This window comes from Cyanistes caeruleus, chromosome 23 (assembly GCF_971803275.1).
Source record: "Cyanistes caeruleus chromosome 23, bCyaCae1.hap1.1, whole genome shotgun sequence".
Taxonomy (NCBI): Eukaryota; Metazoa; Chordata; class Aves; order Passeriformes; family Paridae; genus Cyanistes; species Cyanistes caeruleus.
Window position 1 is genome coordinate 3,791,079 of NC_141723.1, and position 20,998 is coordinate 3,812,076.

Below are 20,998 nucleotides of genomic sequence, written 5' to 3' on the forward strand. Positions count from 1 at the left end.
CAGCTCTGGAAAAAGCCAACCTCCAGCTCTGAGGCTGCCCAGCCACAAACCAATCTCCTCTGGAGCAAAAGGCACTCCTTTCACATCTCAAGAACTGCTTTATTTCTGGTCCTGCGGGGTCAGAAATACCCTAAAATTACAGCTCTGCCTCTCCAGCCGCTCTCTCAAGCTGCTCTGTCTCCAGGGCAAAGCTTTTCATCCACAGCTCCCGTGTGTCCTCACTGCACCAGGGCTGAGACCTTGCAAATGATCTCTGCAATCCTCTGGCCTGGCCACCTCCTTCTCCTGTCCTTCAAACACTGCCTGATTTCCTCAGTATTTCATTAAGGGAATGGCTCTAATTAGAGGGAGCTGTTTTTGAATTAAACAAGTTGTGTGTTCCCCCTCCAGCTAATTTATTTTAGTTCCATGTGCTTATCCAGGCATTTCTTCTGTTACCAAATCTTTGCTGCCCCTCAAAATGCACCTCCTTTTCCCAAAAAAAAAATCTTTTTTTCAGTCCACTCATTTTTCTCCTCCATTTTTCTCTTTCCAATTCCAAGGCCTGAAATTAGCTGTGGTCCAAACCACATTCTACCAAACGTGGTATTCTGAGTGGTTTGAAAATTATTCAAAATATATACCCCAAATATATATATGTAGATACCAAAATATATAGCCCAAATATATGATTCTCAAAAAAAACCCCACAAATTCCTCTTTCTCTGCTCCTCTGCCACTTGCATGGAGTGGCTGTGACATTGCCAAAGGAGAGTGGCAGCATTTTGTATCTTTTTTTAGTTGGGAAAAAAGCAGAGCATCTGCCCCCAGATCACTTGGCTGTGACCACAGAGAGCATTCTGTCCTGGAAAAATGGTTACAGGGGAATAAACCACTGGAAAATGTAAAATATAATCAACAGCAAAGGCCTAAATCTGGCCAAAAGGAAAACTTGGGGAAATGAGAAGCTCAGAGAATGTTCCAGCATCTTGTATTTAGCATGTGGCTCTTTTCTTTCCAGAAGAAAATTGAATTCTGTGCAGCATTTTGGGTTTGGTGTCTCCATTTCCTGAGTTTGGATATGGTATCCTTGGATATATTGTTACTGCTATATTGCAACTTTCATAATTTACTTCAAACAGCCTCAAAACCCTGAAATTAGTAGTTACCAGTCATAATAAGCATCAATTAAAATAATAATGGTATTAAGATGAACTTTCTAACTCAGAGCCATCCAAGGGAAGGTTTAAGCAAAAAGACAGGAGCTGCTCAATCAACCAAAGGAACACCATGAATTGGTTAAAATAGAGAGAAATCTGGAATTTCAGCTGGAAAAAGCAGAAGAGGCCTTGACCAGCACACAGTGATTCTGTCAGGAAGCACCACAAGGGTTTTGATGGCAATTTTTGCCTCTTCTCAGGCCTTGCCCACTTGCTGAGCAGAAATGAAGCAGAAATTCCAGCTATGTGAGTGCTTCTCCTCAGTCCAACACAACTATCAACACACACGGGGTGAATCAGACACTTAAAAACGTGGGACGCTGTCCAACACCTCCTTCCAGCACTTGTCCCATGAAAATCCTGCTCCAGGCAGAGGGAGATGGAAGGAGAGGCTGGTTTGCCTCATTTTTCAAGAAGGGAAAGCGGGGAAGAGGCAAAATCAGGATAAAAATGGCCAGTGACGGGTCCAGGTCCTTGTGACTCTCAGCTGCCACAGCCAGCACCTTCCTTCCCTTTGGAGCAGTCAAACAGCACCCAGCAGCCTCACTTCCACTTTTTATCTCTTCTTCACTGAATTTCCCACGTTTTCAGGCTTTTTAGTGAGGAAGAGAATCTCCAGAACAGCCCCACTGCTGCCTCATTCACCTCAGCTCCAGGCCCTGAGTGAGCAAAGGCTGCAGAATTCCAGAGCCATTCCAAGCAGTTTGCCCCCTTCACTTGACATTTCTGAGGCTGCCCAAGGACTGCAGACAGAGAGCGAGGTGATCCTGCATCTGACAAGAGGGGAAGGCAATTTCCCAGCAAAACAAACGATTAGGATTCCATTAGCCAAAATAATCTGCAGCCCAAGGAGAGATCTGGGGGAGAGATTCTGGGTGCTGGCAGCGAATTCTGCAAAGTGCAGCTTCTTCATGGCCTAAGTCAAAGAACTGCTCTGCCTGGCTGTGCTCAGAGAGGTTTCAATATGCACATACATATTAGAGAACAGAATTACAGATGTTTATCCAAATTTAAAGCAAAACTCGATGCCAGAAGCCAATCCCATAAGAAACAAAAATATTAAAGGGGTGTTTTTGCCAGTCTCAGATGAATGGCTTTGAAACGCTTTGGTTTTATTTCAGACAGTCTCCTTCCACTGTAATTTCATGCTTTTACTAAAATAGAAGCTGTGTTTCACAGGCTGCTGCCACTGCAGGTATTAATCCAGTGTGGCACTGTGCAGCCCAGGACAGAAACTGGTGCTGGGCTGATCCTGCTTCTATTTCTGCCTCTCTTGGTGCCCACGAGCATGGGAATTGTGTGTAAAGCTCTTCCTTGACTTTAGCACACTCAGATTAGGCTCCTCACTGCTTCCTAGGGCTTCCCACTATGGAAAAGGGCAGAAAAAACAACATCAAAGCCAGAGAAATTAGCACAAAACCTGCTAAAATAACCCCGTAGTGTCTGCGTGCCGCAGAACCAGCTACAAAAGCGACCTGCCAGCGCTGCTCCAAGCTGTTCTTCCAAGCACCTGGCACGACACCTTCCTGCTGGAAAAGGATAAAAACTGCACTTTATGGACAGCCAGGATGTTCAGGACGTATGGCCAGCTCAGAATGTTCTGGATGCAGGGGAAGATCAGCGACCTATTAATGAGGTTTGCTCTTCCTACCGCACCGCCGGCGAACGGGAACATTGCGATTCCTCAGATCCATTTGCAGAATTCATAAGGAGCTAAGGCCTCTCCCTTCCCAAACACCAGAGCCATATTTATATGTATGTGGGTCAGCTCTGGTGGTTTTTAGCCGAGGATTATCAGCACCTATTTCTGCCCCCTGAATAAAAGGCACAAAGGAAGATGTGGGCGCAGAAGAATCAATGAAGACAGGAAAGACTGAAAACGCAACACCTGCACCTGTAACGTGAAGGTCGAGGGGCACAATGGGCACAGCAGCACAATTATGGAACTTTAACAGGACTATTCTGCAAAGCTTCTCCAAGAATTGAGGAAGAATTGGTTTGGAAATCCAATTTCACTTGGGATTATTTGCAGTGCCACAGGACGAAGTTCACTGTCGCTGCACGCAGCAGTTCTTTCAGGCTCTGCAGCTTGGGAAATGGGAAGTGATTTAAGCAGCTTCATCATTTCCCTGGGTAATCAAGGAGCCACGAATCCCAGACACCCACGTTTGTCACCCCTGCGTGTCACAGCGAGGACTCGAAGCCTGGAAGTGAGGACAGAGCCATCCCTCCTTCCCTGTCTCACCAACCTGTTATTTCACATCGCTAAGAAGTGGCAAGGCTGGAAGAGCAGAGCTGGTGGGATGAGTGTGAGAGCTCAGGAACCCCTCCCTCCCCTCTTCCACCCCCTGAGACATCCATTTCCAGAGGCAGGGAAGGGCAGGGGTCAGCCTGGTGGAGGCACAAAGGGCCCCTGCAGCCGCAGCCTCCAGAATGCAGAAGTGAAACTGCCTCAAGTCAATCTTCACTGCTCCCTGACATCAAACAACTTCTAATTTTAGCTCTGCTGTTCTATAACCCTACCTAGTTCCCATCCCACCCCCACAACTACATAATAGATCCTTCCCTCAGATAAGTAGGGTGTTGGAACATTGAGAGGTTGTTGGTTTCTTTTTTTTTTTTTTTTCCCTCACCCACAGGCACTAGGAGAAAAATGAATTACAGATTTATTTTTAGTGGAGCCTTTGGCCCTTATTTTCTCTGCAGGTTCCAGATCACAGGTTCTGCAGCTCAGAACTATTCCAACCAACACAGCAGCACAAGCAATGCAGAGGGAGCCACAAAAGAAGGAAAATCAGACGAGCAGAGTTTTATTCAGTATCCCATTTATGGGACATCAAGCTCAGCTACCAGCTTGTTTTTGTCCCTGCAACGCTCTTCTGGCATTAGATTCTCATTTTTCATCAAAGATCTAAATTAGTTTCCATCTCTGCTGGATCATGAACTCCCCAAAACTCCTAAGAAGGAAGAGCAGGGCAAGCAGCACGGCCTGAGATGGAAGGGGAGGGAAAAGCTGCTGTGGTTTTTTGGCTTCCTGAGATTTAAAGCTGGAGGCCTGGCTGATTGCAGTCCCTGAGGAGCTGTGAGATAACAGTGATGTCAGCCTGGAGGCAGAAGCCCTCTCTCACAATACCAGCTCACAAAAAAACACCATTAAAAACACAAAAATGCCTGATTAAAGCAAGCCAGCAGACTGTGATGAGGCAAATCGCTGCTGTCATCTGTCCTGACAGCATCCTGGGGGGCTGCAGCATCACTCCTGGCAGCAGGACGCTGTGCTGGAGCGGTGTGACGGCACAGCAGGGCCTTGCATCACGCCACTGTCACCCTCTGATGTCACCCAGCCCCTCTGGCTGTCCCCGGAGCTGCAGCCAGATGGGGATGAGATCATTTTGGGCAGGAGGAGATGGGGAGCTGCAGGAAATGCGAGGGAGCAGCAATGGGCCAGGATGGAGCCAGCGGTTCCCTGACACCCCTGACTGTGGGATTTGGTGTGATCAGACAGCGCAGGATGGATGTGGGGCCTGGAAACTGGGAAAAGCAAGTCCCTAAGGGTGAGAGCAGGCTGCTCCTGCTGACAGCTCTCTGTCCCTCCCCGGTACAGACAGAAATCATGTGTCTGGCTCCGTGAGGAAATCTGGGTTAACCCTGGCAGTGCCGCTCCCGCACCAAGGACCAGAGGATTTGTTTGCATCCCATGCACTGGATGTTTTTTTTTTCTTTATATAAACACTAACCCTATAAACTCATTTTGTATCAAGGTTGTCCAGCCCACATTAAACACCCCAAGTGATGTATTCATCCTGTCCTTAAATCTGTGCTCCTCCAACCAATCCAGCACAGACAAACACAGAGATTTGGGCAAAGCAGGTCCTGAAATAACATCCTTAACTCACCCTCCTGTGCCTGGATATTGCAGCACAACCAAATAAACAAAACTGTCTGTAAATATCCTCCGGGGAACAGAGTGACAGCTGCAGAGATCCAGAATGCTGTATAATTAAATAAGGCAAGCAATCAGAATATTTGATTTTCTGACTGGGACGAAGGGGGATGCTGAAGAGGCTGGGGTAGCACTTGTCCAGTGACTCCAGGAGAGCCAGGGGAACTGACCAGGATCTTTTTGGCACCCTGGCAGAACAAAGGGGCCCAGGACTGCCCAGAGGAGCCCGAGGAATGGAGAGGGAAGAGCGTCACCTGCTGAAGCCAGGCCAGCACCTCCTCCAGCCCTGTAATCTGCTTATGTCCCCAGGAATCCTCCAGCAGCCTCCCCGCTCAGCTGCCAGCCCAAACCATCACCAGGATGCTCCAGCGTGAGCTGTCAGAAACGCTGGGATAAACCAGGAAACTCCCCATGGTGAGATCTCCCTGCTGGCTTTGTGGGCAGGCAGGGGTGGGGATGCAGTGGGGGCCAGGTCACTGCAGATCTGCTCCATCCCGGCGTTTCCAGCATCTCCAGCACATGCTTTGCTCTCCTGGTACTACACTGAGCTATTATGCAACTCCTCAGCCCAACTGCACAGCACAGAAGGCAGCAGAGCACTGCAAGAGACGGGCTTTTTTATTATTTATTTAAAATAAAAAATAAAATCGTGTGATATTTTCAAATGCTAATATCCGTATCATTTGTACAGCCTGTGTGAGACAGAGCCATGTACACACAGGGAAAATTCAAAGGCTCTCAGTGTAATTAAATAAGAGACAGAATTAGAGAAATTAGGAAAAGAAATGACCTATTGAGTCATCCCTGGCTCGGGTCTGTCCCCTGGGGCCCAGTAGAAGATGCTTCCTAGTTCTATACTGTAGTGCTTTTATTTCTTACACAGAAAAAAAAAAAAAATAAATATAAAATTAAAATAGCAACTATAAGTAAAATAACAAATGTAAAATAACTTCACTGTTTTCTCACACTTAACAGGCGAGGATCTCAAAGCACCACATTCATCCTGATGCAAACCAGCGCACTGGAGAGGGAGGCTGTTATTTCTGCGATTATTTCCTTTTTCATCCCAGAAAATAAAGGATTAAGGAAAAGAAACAGGCCTTCCCTTTGCTCTTGTCATCCAATTCAACCCAAATTACAAAGTCACATTCCACTGTTAACCGTGGAACCGTTCCCATCTGATAAAGTTCTGGTTAAATCAATTTCATCATCATAATTCAAAGCCTATTCATTCCAACTAAGTGGCTTTGACTTACGGGAAATTTAAAATAGTTTTGATACACTCAGGATTCTACGTGAGCCTTTGGTGGCCAAGTTTATATTATGTTTATATACGGATATATAATTGTATCCTCTATTACGTAAATATATATATATATATTTACCTACCCCTGTAAAACACAAACTTGACCAACAAAATACATTTTAGACACACAACCCCCCCCGAGCTTTATCAATCCCCTTTCACCCACGCAATGTTTTCTTTAGCCAAACCCGGTGAGTTTCCCCCCAAAACACCCAGGAACGATGAAAGAATTAAGGAGCACTCGGGTACCTGGCTGGCAGGAACTCGGCTGCGCTCTCACAGCCGCTCAGGAGCGTCCCCAAAAGCCTCTATTTAAAGGACAAGCCGAGCAGGAGCCATTCCACGCACGCAGCATCCAAAACATTGTTTATTTTCCAGCTGCCCCCGAGCCCGGGTGATGCGGAGCGGGGCCGGGAGGTGCAGCCGGAGCTCAGGGCATCATCTCCCTGTCCTTCCCTGAGCCCGGGTGATGCGGAGCGGGGCCGGGAGGTGCAGCCGGGGCTCAGGGGGCTCAGGGCACGGCAGCTCTGCCCGGCCCAGCGCCGCATCCACCGCCGGTGCCTCTCCCGGAGCCTCTCCCGAGCCTCTCCCGGTGCCTCTCCCGGAGCCTCTCCCGAGCCTCTCCCGGAGCCTCTCCCGGTGCCTCTCCCGGAGCCTCTCCCGGAGCCTCTCCCGGAGCCTCTCCCGGAGCCTCTCCCGGTGCCTCCCTCCCCGCCGCATCCCGCACCCACATCCCCCCGGCCGTGCCGCAGCGGCCGCAGCGGCAACTTGGAGCTCATCCCTTATTTTAATTTTTTTTTTCCCCCCCATTTCGGGGAGGGGGCCACAGCATCATCCCCCCTACACACACACACTCCCCGCACTCCCTTTTCGCTTACCAGGCGAGCTTGAACCCTTTCATTAGTACAGCCACGATAATCCGCTGCCCGTGCCCTTGTCTGCCCACTGAGAGCTCCAGAGGTCCCAGCACATATTGGAGCAGCCCCGGCGAGCGTCCCGCGGGGAGCGCCGAGCCCCATGCGCCGAGCCCCCCGCGCCGGGGCCCGGCCGCGCCCCGCGCCCCCGGAGCCGCGCCGAGGCTCGCAGGGCTCCCCGCAGCAGCAGCGCCAGCGCCGGGGGCTGGGGCTGAGCCGCCCCGCTGGCTGCTGAGCATGTGCAGCAGCGGCAGCAGCGGGCCATGGCACCGCCAGCGCCCGGCCCCGCTCCGCCGGCCGCCCCCGGAGCCCGCAGCCCCTCCCGGCCCCGCGAGTGCGGGTGGGCAGCGAGCCCAGCCCAGCCCAGCCCAGCCCCAGCCCCCGCTGCCGGAGCGCCTTGGCCAACCTTGGGCACTGCCAGCCATGGGGCAGCCACCGCTTCTCTGCTCCAGGGTCTCACCTCCCTCACAGCAAGGGCTATTTCCGATTATCCAATCTGACCCTCATCTCTGGCAGTGTGGAGCCATCCCGCCTTGCTCTGTCAGTCCGTGCCCCTCACTGCAAAGAATATTTCCTATTATCCAATCTAACCTTGCTCTCTGTCAATGTGGAGCCATCCCCCCTTGCTCTGTCAGTCCGTGCCCCTCACTGCAAATATTTCCTATTATCCAATCTAACCTTGCTCTCTGTCAATGTGGAGCCATCCCCCCTTGCTCTGTCAGTCCGTGCCCCTCACTGCAAAGAATATTTCCTATTATCCAATCTAACCTTGCTCTCTATCAATGTGGAGCCATCCCCCCTTGCTCTGTCAGTCCGTGCCCCTCACTGCAAAGAATATTTCCTATTATCCAATCTGACCCTCATCTCTGGCAGTGTGGAGCCATCCCCCCTTGCTCTGTCACTCCTCACTCTCATAAAAGCCTCTCTCCATCCCTCTTGAAGACTCCCCTCACTCCTGTCCCTACTTCCCCACTTGTGCAATCAGTTTCTGGAGCCAGCAAGAACAGAGGGGAGTTTGGAAGGCCCCTCATACTCGTGGGTTGGGTTCCCTTGGCCTTTACCTGCATCAAGAGGTTTCCCTGCTTTTCTCTTGCAGCACTTTCCCTCTCCATGTAGGAGAGCTGGAGGAAGAGGCAGAGCCCAAATCCTCTCCTCCCTCTGCCAGAGCTGCGGTGTTTGGTGGTTGATGCTTGTGGGGGGATTTGCCGAAGCACCACGGCAATTCCCTGACTATCCCAGGGCAGGGATGAGCTCTTTCTTCAGGCCAAAAAAGACAATTCCATCCCTGGTGATGCTCTGGAAGCTGGGACATGTAAGCTGAATTTCCCCTCTTAAAATTTCTACCCATTTCTCCCTGTCCTATCTCCAGCTCCTGACAAAGATCCATCCCCTCTGCATCTTCCCGAAGAGAAAAGTGTCATCCCCCCCATGCTCACCTGGGGGCTGTGAAAACTGACAGAAAACTGAATTTTCTAATGGAAAACCGAATTTCCTAATGGAAAACCAGAATTCCCAATGGAAAACAGAATTTCCTAATGGAAAACCAAATTTCCTAATGGAAAACCAGAATTCCCAATGGAAAACCAGAATTCCCAATGGAAAACCAAATTTCCTAATGGAAAACCAGAATTCCCAATGGAAAACAGAATTTCCTAATGGAAAACCAAATTTCCTAATGGAAAACCAGAATTCCCAATGGAAAACAGAATTTCCTAATGGAAAACCAAATTTCCTAATGGAAAACCGAATTGCCTCATGGAAAGCCAAATTTCCTAACGGAAAGCCAAATATCCTAATAGAAAGCCAAACATCCTAATGAAAAACTGCATTTCCTAATGGAAAACCAGAATCTTCAGCGAGGCAGGGGCCAAGTGGCCGCTCTGGAGCTGAGCTCTGGCACTCAGGGAGCAGGAGAGCCGCTGCTGCACCATCTCTGACCAGAGCAGAACCAGAGCTCTGCCCCCCACAGCAGCAGCAGAGAGCCCCTGCACCCCTCACCCATGGGGCAAGGCCTGGCCTGAAGGGAAAAGTTCCAGTTATTGCATTCCCAGCCTCATTTCCTGCAATAGATGCTGCTTTTCCCTGGAATTCTTCCACTCATCTCACAGCATCCGAGCACAGCCTGCTGCTCCTGCACGCAGCTTGGGAGGGAGCGGGGCAGTGTGCTTCAAATAACTTCTAATTTCATTATTTCTACGTAAAGTGCTTCAAAAAGTGAAGCCTGGGAGTGTCCAGGGATGGACATCCACACTCTTATTCCACACAGGGAGTTCTGAAGGGGTTTGGGTTGGGATAGGATCAGTCTGGGTTATAAATCCTGCAGGAATTCATCAGTTTGAGGAGAGGGAGAGGAAAGAGAGCAGACAGCTGTGTGTAAATAAAAGATTCTACTCTCTTCACGGGCTTTAAATGGTATTTTGTCAATTTTTCTTGCACTCACACCCCCATCCCCATGGCTACAGGTAATTATGAGTATACTGACACAAAAACCTTCATCTGTAAAATCACCACCTTTGTTCTGTTCACTGCTCAGGGGGCAGGGGGTGCTTGGGGCAGTTCCACAGTTTTTCCTGGTTTGCAAAGCTCTCAGAGACATTTTTCCAAGGAAACATTGGCATTCTGATCCCCTTTGGAAAGTAACAAGTGTGCTTCTTTGCTTTCCTACTGGCCCTAATAACAATACAGATTTTTTTTTTTATTCTGACCCTCCCAAACCCAGAAGAGATGAAGAACAGTGAAGTTCCACTTCTGAACTCAGCAGAAAATCACTTTTGGAGGGTCTGGATCATTTCAGGGCAGGTGAAATGAAACAGCATCTTGGGCTGAAGTTAGAGAAATTGAGGAAGGAACACTGAAATGGGGAATTCTGCAGGAGAGCCCCAGGGCAGGTGGGGAGATCCCAAATCCCTGCCTTGGGAATTTGCTCCCGCAACAACTTTGCAATGCATTTTTTGGGCAACAAAGCCAAAAAATGCAGTCATTTAACCATAAAATTTGGCACAGACCTTTCCCCACGACAGACAGCATGGAAAAAACACCTTCAAATCTGACCCCATGCAGACTCAGCCCTTCTCAGGTCCCACCTACAGCAGCTTGGGCCTGGCTTTGGGCTGGGCTTTGGGCTGGGCTTTTCCCCAGCAGGAGCTTTGCTACTGTGGCCTGCAGGTTTGTCAAGGAGGGAGGCAAATCACAAATGCTGTAAAATGGGTCAGGAGACCTGCAAGCTCGGCAAATCTAGGACAGACTAATGCTGCAGAGTCACATGTTTGGAAATCAAAGCTCAGGCAAGAAAGGTATTAAGAGATAAGCAGTCATGCACTTTTTCTTTTTCTTTTTTTATCCAAATAATATGAGGGGTGGGGAAATTATCAAAGGATTGCTGTGGAGGTGTTTGTTTAAATGTCTGGCTGGCCACCTCTGGAATGTGCTGTCCAAAATCCTCCCAGCAGGAGCTCACAGGGATTGTGGCTCACCCCCCCTCAGGTATTCCCAATCCCAGATTCTGCCTGATCCAGCTGTGCCAGCTGCATGGACAAGCCCTTCACTTTCCCCCCCTTAACAATTCCTGTGGGGGAAAAAAAAAAAAAAAAAAAAAAAGAGAAAAAGATATTAAAATTGAAATAAAGCAACCCAAAAGCAGCTCTAGGTATGGGGAGGGATGGGCTGTGCACAGCCACCTCCTCAGAGCTAAGAATACCTATCAGTCACATGCAAGATGAATTCCAGATTCATTATCTACCTACTCCTTCCCACTTAAGGGGAAAATGGGAAAAAAACCCCAGTCAGAGCTGTGGCTGGAGGGGTCCAAACCCATTTCTGGCCTCTGTTTTGGAAAGAGAAGCCCTGTAAATCCCTGGCTTCTCACTGCTCTGGGCAACTGCAGGTTGTAATTCAGGAAATGGTCGTAAAAAGCATCACTGATATATTGTTGGTCTATATAAACATTAATTTAAGTGGCAAATATCTTTCATGATCATCTTTTGCATTCAAAAGAGTTTTCCCAAGCCATTGGTATTTTGGTAAAAATTCTTTTTCCACACAAAATATTAAAAATAGGCATAAAAGGGTAAACACTGGGATTCCTTAGAGTTTGTTTTGATGTTTTGTGAAAATAAACATAACAGCTGAGCTGAACAGCAGCTCTGAAAGATGTGCAGGTGTCCTCACAGAGCCATAAATACATATTTTCACCATTTTCATCCTTCATACAGGATGTTAGACCAGAAGTTCATTTTCCCCTCCAGCCACAAAGGCTGTAAATCCAATGATTTTATTGGAATACCATTTGGGTTGTTTGGGGGAGGGAATCTCATTTTTTAATTAGATGCATCATTTGCTCAGAACAAACAATAAATAATAATAAGACAAGTTCATGTGGTTGTGTTGTCCTGCCTCATCCCTGCCCTTTCTCCCAGGAAAAAATTCTCATAAACTTCAAAAAGAATTAAGATAATTTGGAGCTTGGCCTCGTGCCAGTAACATTTTGAGTATTCCTGGTCCAGATCAAGAATTCCATGAATAAAACCTCTCTTGGGGCTCCTGGGTGCTTCCAGCACCAGCCAGGAGGAGGAAATCAAGCAGCAGCACACACACAAACACTAAAAACAGCAACAAAGCCAAAACCAGGCAGAACTTTCTCAAACTGAAGAAAAACTTGGGAGATCAGGAGCAGCAGAAAAAAACCAAAAAAAATAATAATTTAAAAAAAGGGGTTGGGAAAAAACCAAAAAAAGACCGGATGTTTTCCTGACCTGTAAGTACAAACTGTCAAGGCCTCATGAATTTTAAAAGTTAGGTCTGGAATACACAGAACCAGAGTTTGTTTTGTTTTTGTTTTGTTTTTTTTCCTGGCCCCCTACTTGGATGAAAGGAGCACTGGATGGTGCTGTCCAGATAAAGCAGAGGCAGGAACATCTGCACGAAGGGACAGGCAGGCAGGAATTAGGGCTTGGTGCTGGAGGAAAAAAATGATAATTCGTGCACAGGATTTTGCCACAGCCCCAGTCAGGCCTGGGGGGAAGCTGGAAGCACCCACAGAAAGTAAAAGTCACCCAATAATGTTTAATATTTAGCATTATTTCATTCACACACAGCTGTTTTGTCCTTCTCCCCTCGCAGACGCTTTTCCAAGCAATCCCAGCCAAGTGCTGCCTTCTAAAAGCCAAGGAAATCATCTCTAAAAACCTCTGTGATGCTGTAAAAAGGCACCTTGGCTGCCTTCACTCAGCAGAGGAACACCTTTCCCTCAAGATGGAACAAGTAAATCAGCTTAAATATCTCTTAAATATCTCCCACATCCACATTAAATATACCTCCAACACCCAAAACTCCAGAGCATTTCCACGTGTGTGTTTGCAGGGCACAGAGGCAGCGTGAAAGGAGCTCACTGATTTTAAAATCTTCATTTCACCTGGGAAACGACCCCTGCTTTCCCAATAAACTTCTTGAGAAACTACTTCTTCTCCACACTGACCTGATTTCCCCCCCTTCTGCAAGAGTTTAATTTTTTTTTCCGGGGGTTTTGCTTTTATCACAGCTGGAGGTGCCCCAGCCCCGTGTCCCTGTCCCAGGGCAGCTCTCCAAGCCCACCAACAGCTCTGAAAAGCCCCAAGAGGAGGATGAATGATGGATTAGAACAGCACTGGTTTATTTTTTTTGGGGGGTATTCTCTGGCATGGCAGGAAATGCCAGTTCTTGAGGCTGGAAGGTTCCTCAGCAGAGAAGGAAGCAGCAGGGTGACACAAAGGAGAGCAGCTGTGATGGAATAATCTTCACTTTCCAGCCACTTCTGGAGCCTTCCAGCAGGAGGAAACAAATCTCTTCAACCTCAGAGAATCCTCCAGACTGACCCCAGCAGAAATTAAGCAAAATTAACAACATCCCTGTAATGCATCAAACTCCTTACAGGGGCAACTTGCTCAAAGTCAGCGAAGAAAACAGAATTTTGGGGTTTTAAATAAATAATTGGGGACTAAACATCAGCACTCACCATGGTTAAGTCCAAATAAACCCGTGCACACTCCAGGAATGTCTACATAACTAATTCCCAAGTTGTATCTGTTATAGAAAGTTCAAACTCAGCTCAGTTTTCCATCTGCCCAAAAAGATAATTAGATTTTTTTCCACTACATTCACACTAAGATGGTGCTTTCACACTACAGGTGACGTTTCCCTTTAACTAAAACCAAAAACTACAAAAAACAGGTAGAGAGAAAAACAATGTTCAAGTGACCCTGTTGTTTCTGTCACAGAAAAAATCTGTTTTCCAACCCAGAGAAAAAACTGAGCTCCCCAAAACGCCACCACAAACTCCAACTGAAATGCCACAGCCCCTTCAGCATCCTCAGTGGGGTTTTTTTCCAAGCCCTACAGCTTGAAGAGGGTTTGCAGAAGTTGTGGTTTCAGCAAATATGATAGTTCACCTTTATAAAGCAATATTTATCCAGAAGCACATCATACAATTTATTGATAAACGCTTAAAAAACTCAAAACCTGCATCAAGGAGCAACCCAGTCCCAGGGCAAAACCTCCCCCAGCATCATCCAGCCTCCAGGGAAGTGGAACTGAAAAGGGTGGGGTGTTACAGCTGGATAAAGGACAGGGAAAACTCAGCTTGGATTCCAGCTGAGTCTGAAGAGCTCCTCATGGGAAACAGTGCAGGGGTTCCTCGTGGAATTCTGTGCCCAGGAAGGAGTTTTTCCCTGGAACACAGCAGGCCACATGGCCATGCTCGAGGATCCAGCCTCAAAAGCAGGGATTTATAATTATTTATGCCCTTCCCCACTCTCTGCAAGCCATGGTCCTCCCCAGCCATGCTGAACTCCATCACTTGGTGAGATAAAGCCTCAAACACCTTTTTCAGACACATCCCCTGCACTTTAACCCTGCTGTGATCCCAAGGAGAGTCCAGGAAAATAAACCTTGGCTCTAAAGGCAGTGTGCCACGATGTTCAGCCACTCCGTGGTGCCAGCCTGGTGCTTCCCAGGCCTCCCAGCCATTCCCACCCCAAAAATCCATCTGGATCCACCCAGCTCCACTCCCAGATTTCCAGCCCACAGGAAAGCAGAACCCACAGCCCTGTGAAAGCCCAGCACAGGCAACAGAGAAGCCTCACAGAAAAGGGTGGATGCATCCATAAACTCAAATTACTTTCTCGCTTGACACTCCCCCAACATCCTTTCCAAAAAACAAAAAAAAAGAAAAAAAAAATAGTATAGAGGCTGCCAGAAGGATTTTCTCCTCACAGAACCTTCCCTGGGAGCGGAAAGCTGCCCCTAAAGCACCATCTAGTGTCACTGCCTCATCCAGCAGCTGAGCCAGCCCTGCCAGCATCCCTGCTCCCACCTCACATCCCACGGAGGGACCACAACCCCCAATTTCCCTCCCTGCCACCCCCAACCTCCAGCATTTCCTCAGCCTCACCACTGCAACATCCTCCCAGGGCTTAAATCCCGTGCTCATCCCAGCAGGGAGGGTGGGCCAGGGGCAGTGAGAAAGGGTCGAGAGACAGAGTAAGAAGGTGCCAAGCGAAACCACTTACGCACAGTGAGGCCGGCAGCATTTCCATCCTACCTTTGCTGTCGCCATATCAGACGTCTCCATGCTTTCTGCTTGGCCTAGCAGTGAACGAGAGCATCGGGGGAGAAGGGAGGGAGGGAGGGAGGGAGGGAGGGGAGAGAAAGGGAAAGTCAAAAGAGGATGAAGAAGAACAGGCAAACAACTTGACAGGAGGATGAGAACAATGAAAGTCGCTTAGGGGTTGGTCCCAAGCTTCTGCCCCCACCCTGAGAAGGGCAGGACAAGCACCCCAAGCAGATGGCCCCAGGTCAGGAGCTCGTTTGGAGCCTGGCACAAGACCTGAGTCACTGCCATGCCCCCGACTCCTCTCCCCGCTGCCTCCACCCAAGGGTCGAGCAGGATGCTGAGGGACACAGAGGACCCTGCTCCTGCTCCCAGCTCCCTCTCCAGGCTGAGCTCTGCGGGGAGCAGGGGAACAGCCCAGCTCATCCTCCAGCTCATCCTCCAGCTCATCCTCCAGCTCATCCTCCAGCTGCTCATCCTCCCTCTCACCCTGCGGGAAGGGAGAGTCACACACCACAGCCCCCCAGGCGGGCATGTCAGGAGTCAGGAGGAAGGGAAGGAAGCAGGTGGGCTCTGGGCAGTGCACAGGTGCAGGAGGAGTGCTCAGACACGAGGGGGATGGATGTGGGGAGGAAAGAACAGAGTGAGGGGGGACAGGCAGGCAGGTGAAGCAGCGCTGGTGCAGAACAGCCATACCAGGGAGCGTGTACACTGACAGGTGCGGCGCAGAACGGGGGGTGCAGGCTCCTCAGCTGCCTCCCCCTGGACACACTCACCTCACACAACACTCACAAACGACTGGGCCTGACCTAGCAACTCCTCGGTGCACGCTCAGCTCGGGCTGGAGGCACCAAACCCCCGGAGAAAGGTGCGCTCGGTGCCAGCATCAAGAGGCATCCGTAGCTGCGTGGCCCTGCCCGGATTGGCGCAGCACGCTGACTTCATCCCATGCCCCGTTCATCCCCCAGCTTCTCCCTGCCGCTCCTCCTGGCCTGCTTTGCCCCAGGAAATCAGCCTGGAGCCCGTGAGGCAGCCGCAGCAAGGCTGCTCGCAGCTCCCCGGAGCGCCTGGCACCGGGCAGACTGAGCGGAGCTGCCTGCCAGGGAGGCAGGGAGCAAACACTGCAGAGCTCAGGCGGATGGAGAGGCTCTGAGGGCGAGGAACATCACTGCTTCAAAGTGCTTATTCATCCCCGGGTGCTCAGAGCGCAGCAGAGAGCCGCAGATGGATTTCCAGCAGGCTCTGAGCACACCCAGGAGCTGCTCCCCTGGCACTGGTGTCACACAGCCCCAGGGAGCAGACCACAGAGCTTTATTCAGGATTTTACAGCAGACCCACAGGGCTTGAGTATATTCAATATATTACAGCCCCAGCAGACCCACAGAGGTTGAGTATATTCAATATTTTACAGCCCCAGCAAACCCACAGGGCTTGAGTATACTCAATATATTACAGCCCCAGCAGACCCACAGAGCTTGAGTATACTCAATATATTACAGCCCCAGCAGACCCACAGAGGTTGAGTATATTCAATATTTTACAGCCCCAGCAGACCCACAGAGGTTGAGTATATTCAATATTTTACAGCCCCAGCACACCCACAGGGCTTGAGTATACTCAATATATTACAGCCCCAGCAGACCCACAGGGGTTGAGTATACTCAATATATTACAGCCCCAGCAGACCCACAGGGCTTGAGTATATTCAATATTTCACAGCCCCAGCAGACCCACAGGGCTTGAGTATATTCAATATTTCACAGCCCCAGCAGACCCACAGGGCTTGAGTATATTCAATATTTTACAGCCCCAGCAGACCCACAGGGCTTGAGTATATTCAATATTTTATAGCCCCAGCAGACCCACAGAGGTTGAGTGTATTCAATATTTTGCAGACCCACAGAGGTTGAATATATTCAATATTTCACAGAACCACAAGGGTTAAGTATATTCAATATATTACAGCCCCAGCAGACCCACAGAGGTTGAGTATATTCAATATTTTACAGTAGACCCACAGGAGTTGAGTATACTGAATATTTTGCAGACCCATGGGGTTTAGTATATTCAATATTTTGCAGACCCACAGGGGTTGAGTATATTCAATATTTCACAGCCCCAGCAGATCCACAAGGGTTAAGTATATTCAATATATTACAGCCCTGGCACAGCCACAGGGGTTGAATATATTCAATATTTTACAGCCCCAGCAGACCCACAGAGGTTGAGTATATTCAGTATTTCACAGCCCCAGCAGATCCACGAGGGTTTAGTATATTCAGTATATTACAGCTCTGGAACACCCACAGGGGTTGAGTATATTCAATATTTTGGAGATCCACAAGGGGATGAGTATATTCAATATATTACAGCCCCAGCAGACCCACGAGGGTTTAGTATATTCAGTATATTACAGCCCTGGAACACCCACAGAGGTTGAGTATAGTCAATATTTTACAGTCTTGGCAGACCCATGGAGGTTTAGTATACTCAATATTTTACAGCCCTGGCACACCCACGGGGGTTTAGTATATTCAATATTTGGCAGATCCACAGGGGTTAAGTATATTCAATATTTTACAGCCCCAGCAGACTACTCTTGAAGATAAATTCTCATCTACCCACACATTACTCTGTCCCCCACACAACATTTCTCTAATATCAAAGGAGTTTAGTATATTCAATATTTTACAGCCCTGACAGACCCATGGAGGTTTAGTATATCAAATATTTTGCAGACCCACGGGGGTTTAGTATATTCAATATTTTACAGCTCTGGCAGACCCACAGGAATTTACTATATTCAATATTTTGCAGATGGAGGTTTAGTATATCCAATATTTTACAGCCCTGGAAGACCCATGGAGGTTTAGTACATTCAATATTTTGCAGACCCATGGGGTTTAGTACATTCAATATTTTGCAGACCCATGGAGGTTTAGTTCATTCAATATTTTGCAGACCCATGGGGTTTAGTACATTCAATATTTTGCAGACCCATGGGGTTTAGTATATTCAATATTTTGCAGACCCATGGAGTTTAGTTCATTCAGTATTTTGCAGACCCATGGAGGTTTTGTATATTCAGTATTTTGCAGACCCAAGGAGGTTTAGTATATTCAATATTTTGCAGACCCATAGGCTTTAGTATATTCAATATTTTCTGCCATCAGGCTGTGCTGGAGGGAGAAGGGACAGATGTCAGCCTCCTGCAGATGTGCAGAGGGTGCAGCAGGATGGGAACAGGCAGAAATCTCCTGGAAAGGGCCACGGAGAGCAGAGAGAATGGCCGTGGCCTGGCACACACAAAATGTGTATTTTGCCCTGTGTTTGTGCTGTGTTCACGCGTGCTTGCACAAACCCAGGCTGGCACACAACACCTCTGTGCTCAGAACACACAGATCCTCTGCAGGAGAGGAGGTTTAGGGGGGATGTTGGAAAGGAATGGCTGCCCCATGGCTTGGACAGGGCTCTGAGCACCCTGGGATGGTGGAAGGTTTAAGGTCCCTTGCATCCCAAACCATTCCATGAAATCCTTATCCCTTATCCCTTATCAGGGACATAAAGCCACTCCTCTGAACACTTATTTCAACCTCCTAAGGCATCCAGTGCAGACACAGGAATCCACTAACAGCAAATCCACACACAGTGGACAATCTGCTCCCCAGCCCCTCTTCCATGAAGCCACTGATGTCCCTTAATGACATTTTTCTACTTCTGGGATTTTCTCCAAGTACACAGCGGCGTGGGAAGGGGAAAAAAAAAAACACAATAGCTTCATGAAGGACTTTCAGCAAATCCTGAGCTAAAGAATGATAATTTTGCAATTCAGAAAAAGCCGAATTTTCTTTTTTTTTTTTTCAGCCTCTTTACAGCAGAGGCTCCCTGTAGCTGCAGCAGCTCCTGAGCTGAAAAGCAAACAGGAAACATCTCCCGAGGAAGTGCAGTGTTCGGAAGGGAACAGCCCACTGTGAAATGCCTGAGCTCTGGGTAGGAATTCCAGGCTCTATAAATAGCCACAGCCACGGTCGTGTTAGCCCAGGGTTCGAACTCATAATTGCCTCCAAAAGGATTTCTTAAAAATTAGAAAACATTGCTTTTGTTTAAGTATTACCCATCAAATAGTCCCAACCCACAGCCAGCAGGGCATCCTCTCTATGGCTTCACGTTCCCCAGAACAGCCTCACCTCTCAAAGACTCCCAGGGACTAAAAAATTCCCTTCTCCAAGTGCCCACGCAGTGCAGACAAAGGGCTGAGGAGGCTCTGACAGATTAATTTGCCAGGAAAGGTGCCTGACCTGCAGGCAGAGAATTCAATGTGCTGCCTGTGAGGCACCACTTTAGCCACACTGGGATTTTCCCATATGGTAAAAAGAGAAAAGGCTGCAGGAGTTAGGAAAGCACCAAAAAAAAAGCCCTCTGTGGGTATGTGAAGTGCATGCAAAACAAAACCTGTTAGTGACAGAACCAGTGGGAGGGGAAATTAGAAACAAATCAGGAAATGTTACGGGGAGAGAGGAAGAACTGCTACAGAGAATGTCAGGATGGAAGGAGGAGAGAGCTCAATTGGAATGCACCTTGGTTACAGGTGTACAGATCCCCAGGAAAATGTGGCAGGTGGGTAAAATCCCGAGTCCTTCCCGAAGTCAGCAGCGATCTGCAGCGTTGCAGATGCCATCACAGCATCTGCCAGCTACGGCACACCTCCATTTCCCTGGGAAAAAAAACCTCTGCAGGCACTCTGTGCTGCAGCAGCTGGGAAGTCACATGAGGCTTCATTTCCAGCTAGAAAAAATATGCATTTCTCTCTCTCTGGGCATGCCGGGAGCTGTAGTTCCATGGGCAGAGCAGAGAGAGCCTGAGAGCCATTTCTGAGCTGAGACTGCAGCCTCTGGCCTGAGCAGCAACCTGGAGCTTGGGCTGTGGGAGGCAGAGAAAAGTGGGACAGCAGCACAGCACCTTCAGCTACTTGGAATTAGAGACTGGAGAAAAACACCCCTCCATCAAAAGGAGAAAAATAATTCCCCAGAGAGACTTGGGAACAGGAAGAATATTTGTGTCGGGAGGATGAGGGGCAGCACCAGGAAGGCAGAAAAAGTGGGATGATTCAGATCGTAACCGCTGCCTTCTTGAGCAATATTAGAATAAAAAAATGCTGCTCTCACACTGCCTTTTGGCTCTTTCCCTCCCCTCATTGTCCTGCCTGTTTGAACTCAGCCTTCCCTTTGCCTGAGGTGGTGCAATAACCTCTCCCAGCCTGGAAAGGCTCAGTGGTTCTGCAAAGCTGGCTAACAGAGAGCCCTGTGACTCATGGCATGCCTCAGAGAGAAATCCTCCTTCTCAATTGCTGCTGCATCCAAAGGAAAGTGGTTTCCCAGTTTCTTCATTGCCAAGAGTCTGCAGCCACTGTGAGGAGGCAGCAAGACGTCACTACCTTGGGCAGAAATATTAGAGACGAGGAGATTCTGAATTACCTCATGGTCTGAAATAATTCCCATCACACGGCAGCCCAACACCTGAACAGCCCAAGATTTTCACTCAGCATAATGCTGAGCACACACACTCCCCGAACCAGAGTGCTTCTAAATGCCTAAAGCCTTTAGACCTGTTGGAACTGAAGACTTTCCAGTCCATGAAGCTAAATATTTATATGCAGTCCAACAGCCTGGAGTCCCTGGCACTGCCTGAGGGATCACCCATGGAGACACTGGGGAAACCAAACCTTCTGTTCCCATCTGGACCTGTGGGGAACCTCATGCAAGACCCTATAGAAAATAACCTCCAGTTTCAGATAAAGTGGTGAAGAACACACACCACGATATTTTTTTGGCTTTAGGGGTAAAAGCCACTAGAGGGATGACTGCAGAGGAGGAGAAATATCCTGAATCCTTAATTTCTGAAACCTGAGACAGAAAAAAGCAGGTGAAGAACACAACTTGAACTGAAATAATCCTTAATTTCTGAAACCTGAGACAGAAAAAAGCAGGTGAAGAACACAACTTGAGGCTGCAGAGAGCAGCAGAGGATTCCCCTTCCCCACAGTGTCACACTCCA

General features: G+C 48.6%; 1 protein-coding gene and 1 long non-coding RNA gene across 11 annotated transcripts in view; both read right to left on the reverse strand.

Annotated features, from left to right (window-relative positions):
* The window catches only part of GRAMD1B (GRAM domain containing 1B), a 125,208-nt gene that overhangs the window by 56,862 nt on the left and 47,348 nt on the right, over nt 1-20,998 (reverse strand). Inside the window, exon 1 of one of the 10 annotated variants that reach the window (XM_086861010.1) lies at nt 19,522-19,703. The exons of 7 other annotated variants lie outside the window; for them this stretch is intronic. Coding sequence is in view for 1 of the 3 variants with exons in the window: in XM_086861005.1 (XP_086717131.1) it covers nt 7,327-7,349 (23 nt within the window). In the remaining 2 variants the exon portion in view is untranslated. Of the gene's footprint in view, nt 1-7,326; nt 7,489-14,935; nt 14,954-19,521; nt 19,704-20,998 lie in introns of those variants that run through there. 2 more of the 10 variants (XM_086861009.1, XM_086861005.1) reach the window with 2 other exon arrangements.
* On the reverse strand, nt 12,986-14,744 carry LOC147649480 (uncharacterized). Its single transcript, XR_015278842.1, has 2 exons — nt 13,352-14,744; nt 12,986-13,206 (listed from the first exon to the last, which is right to left on the reverse strand). It is a non-coding gene; the product is annotated as an uncharacterized LOC147649480 (long non-coding RNA).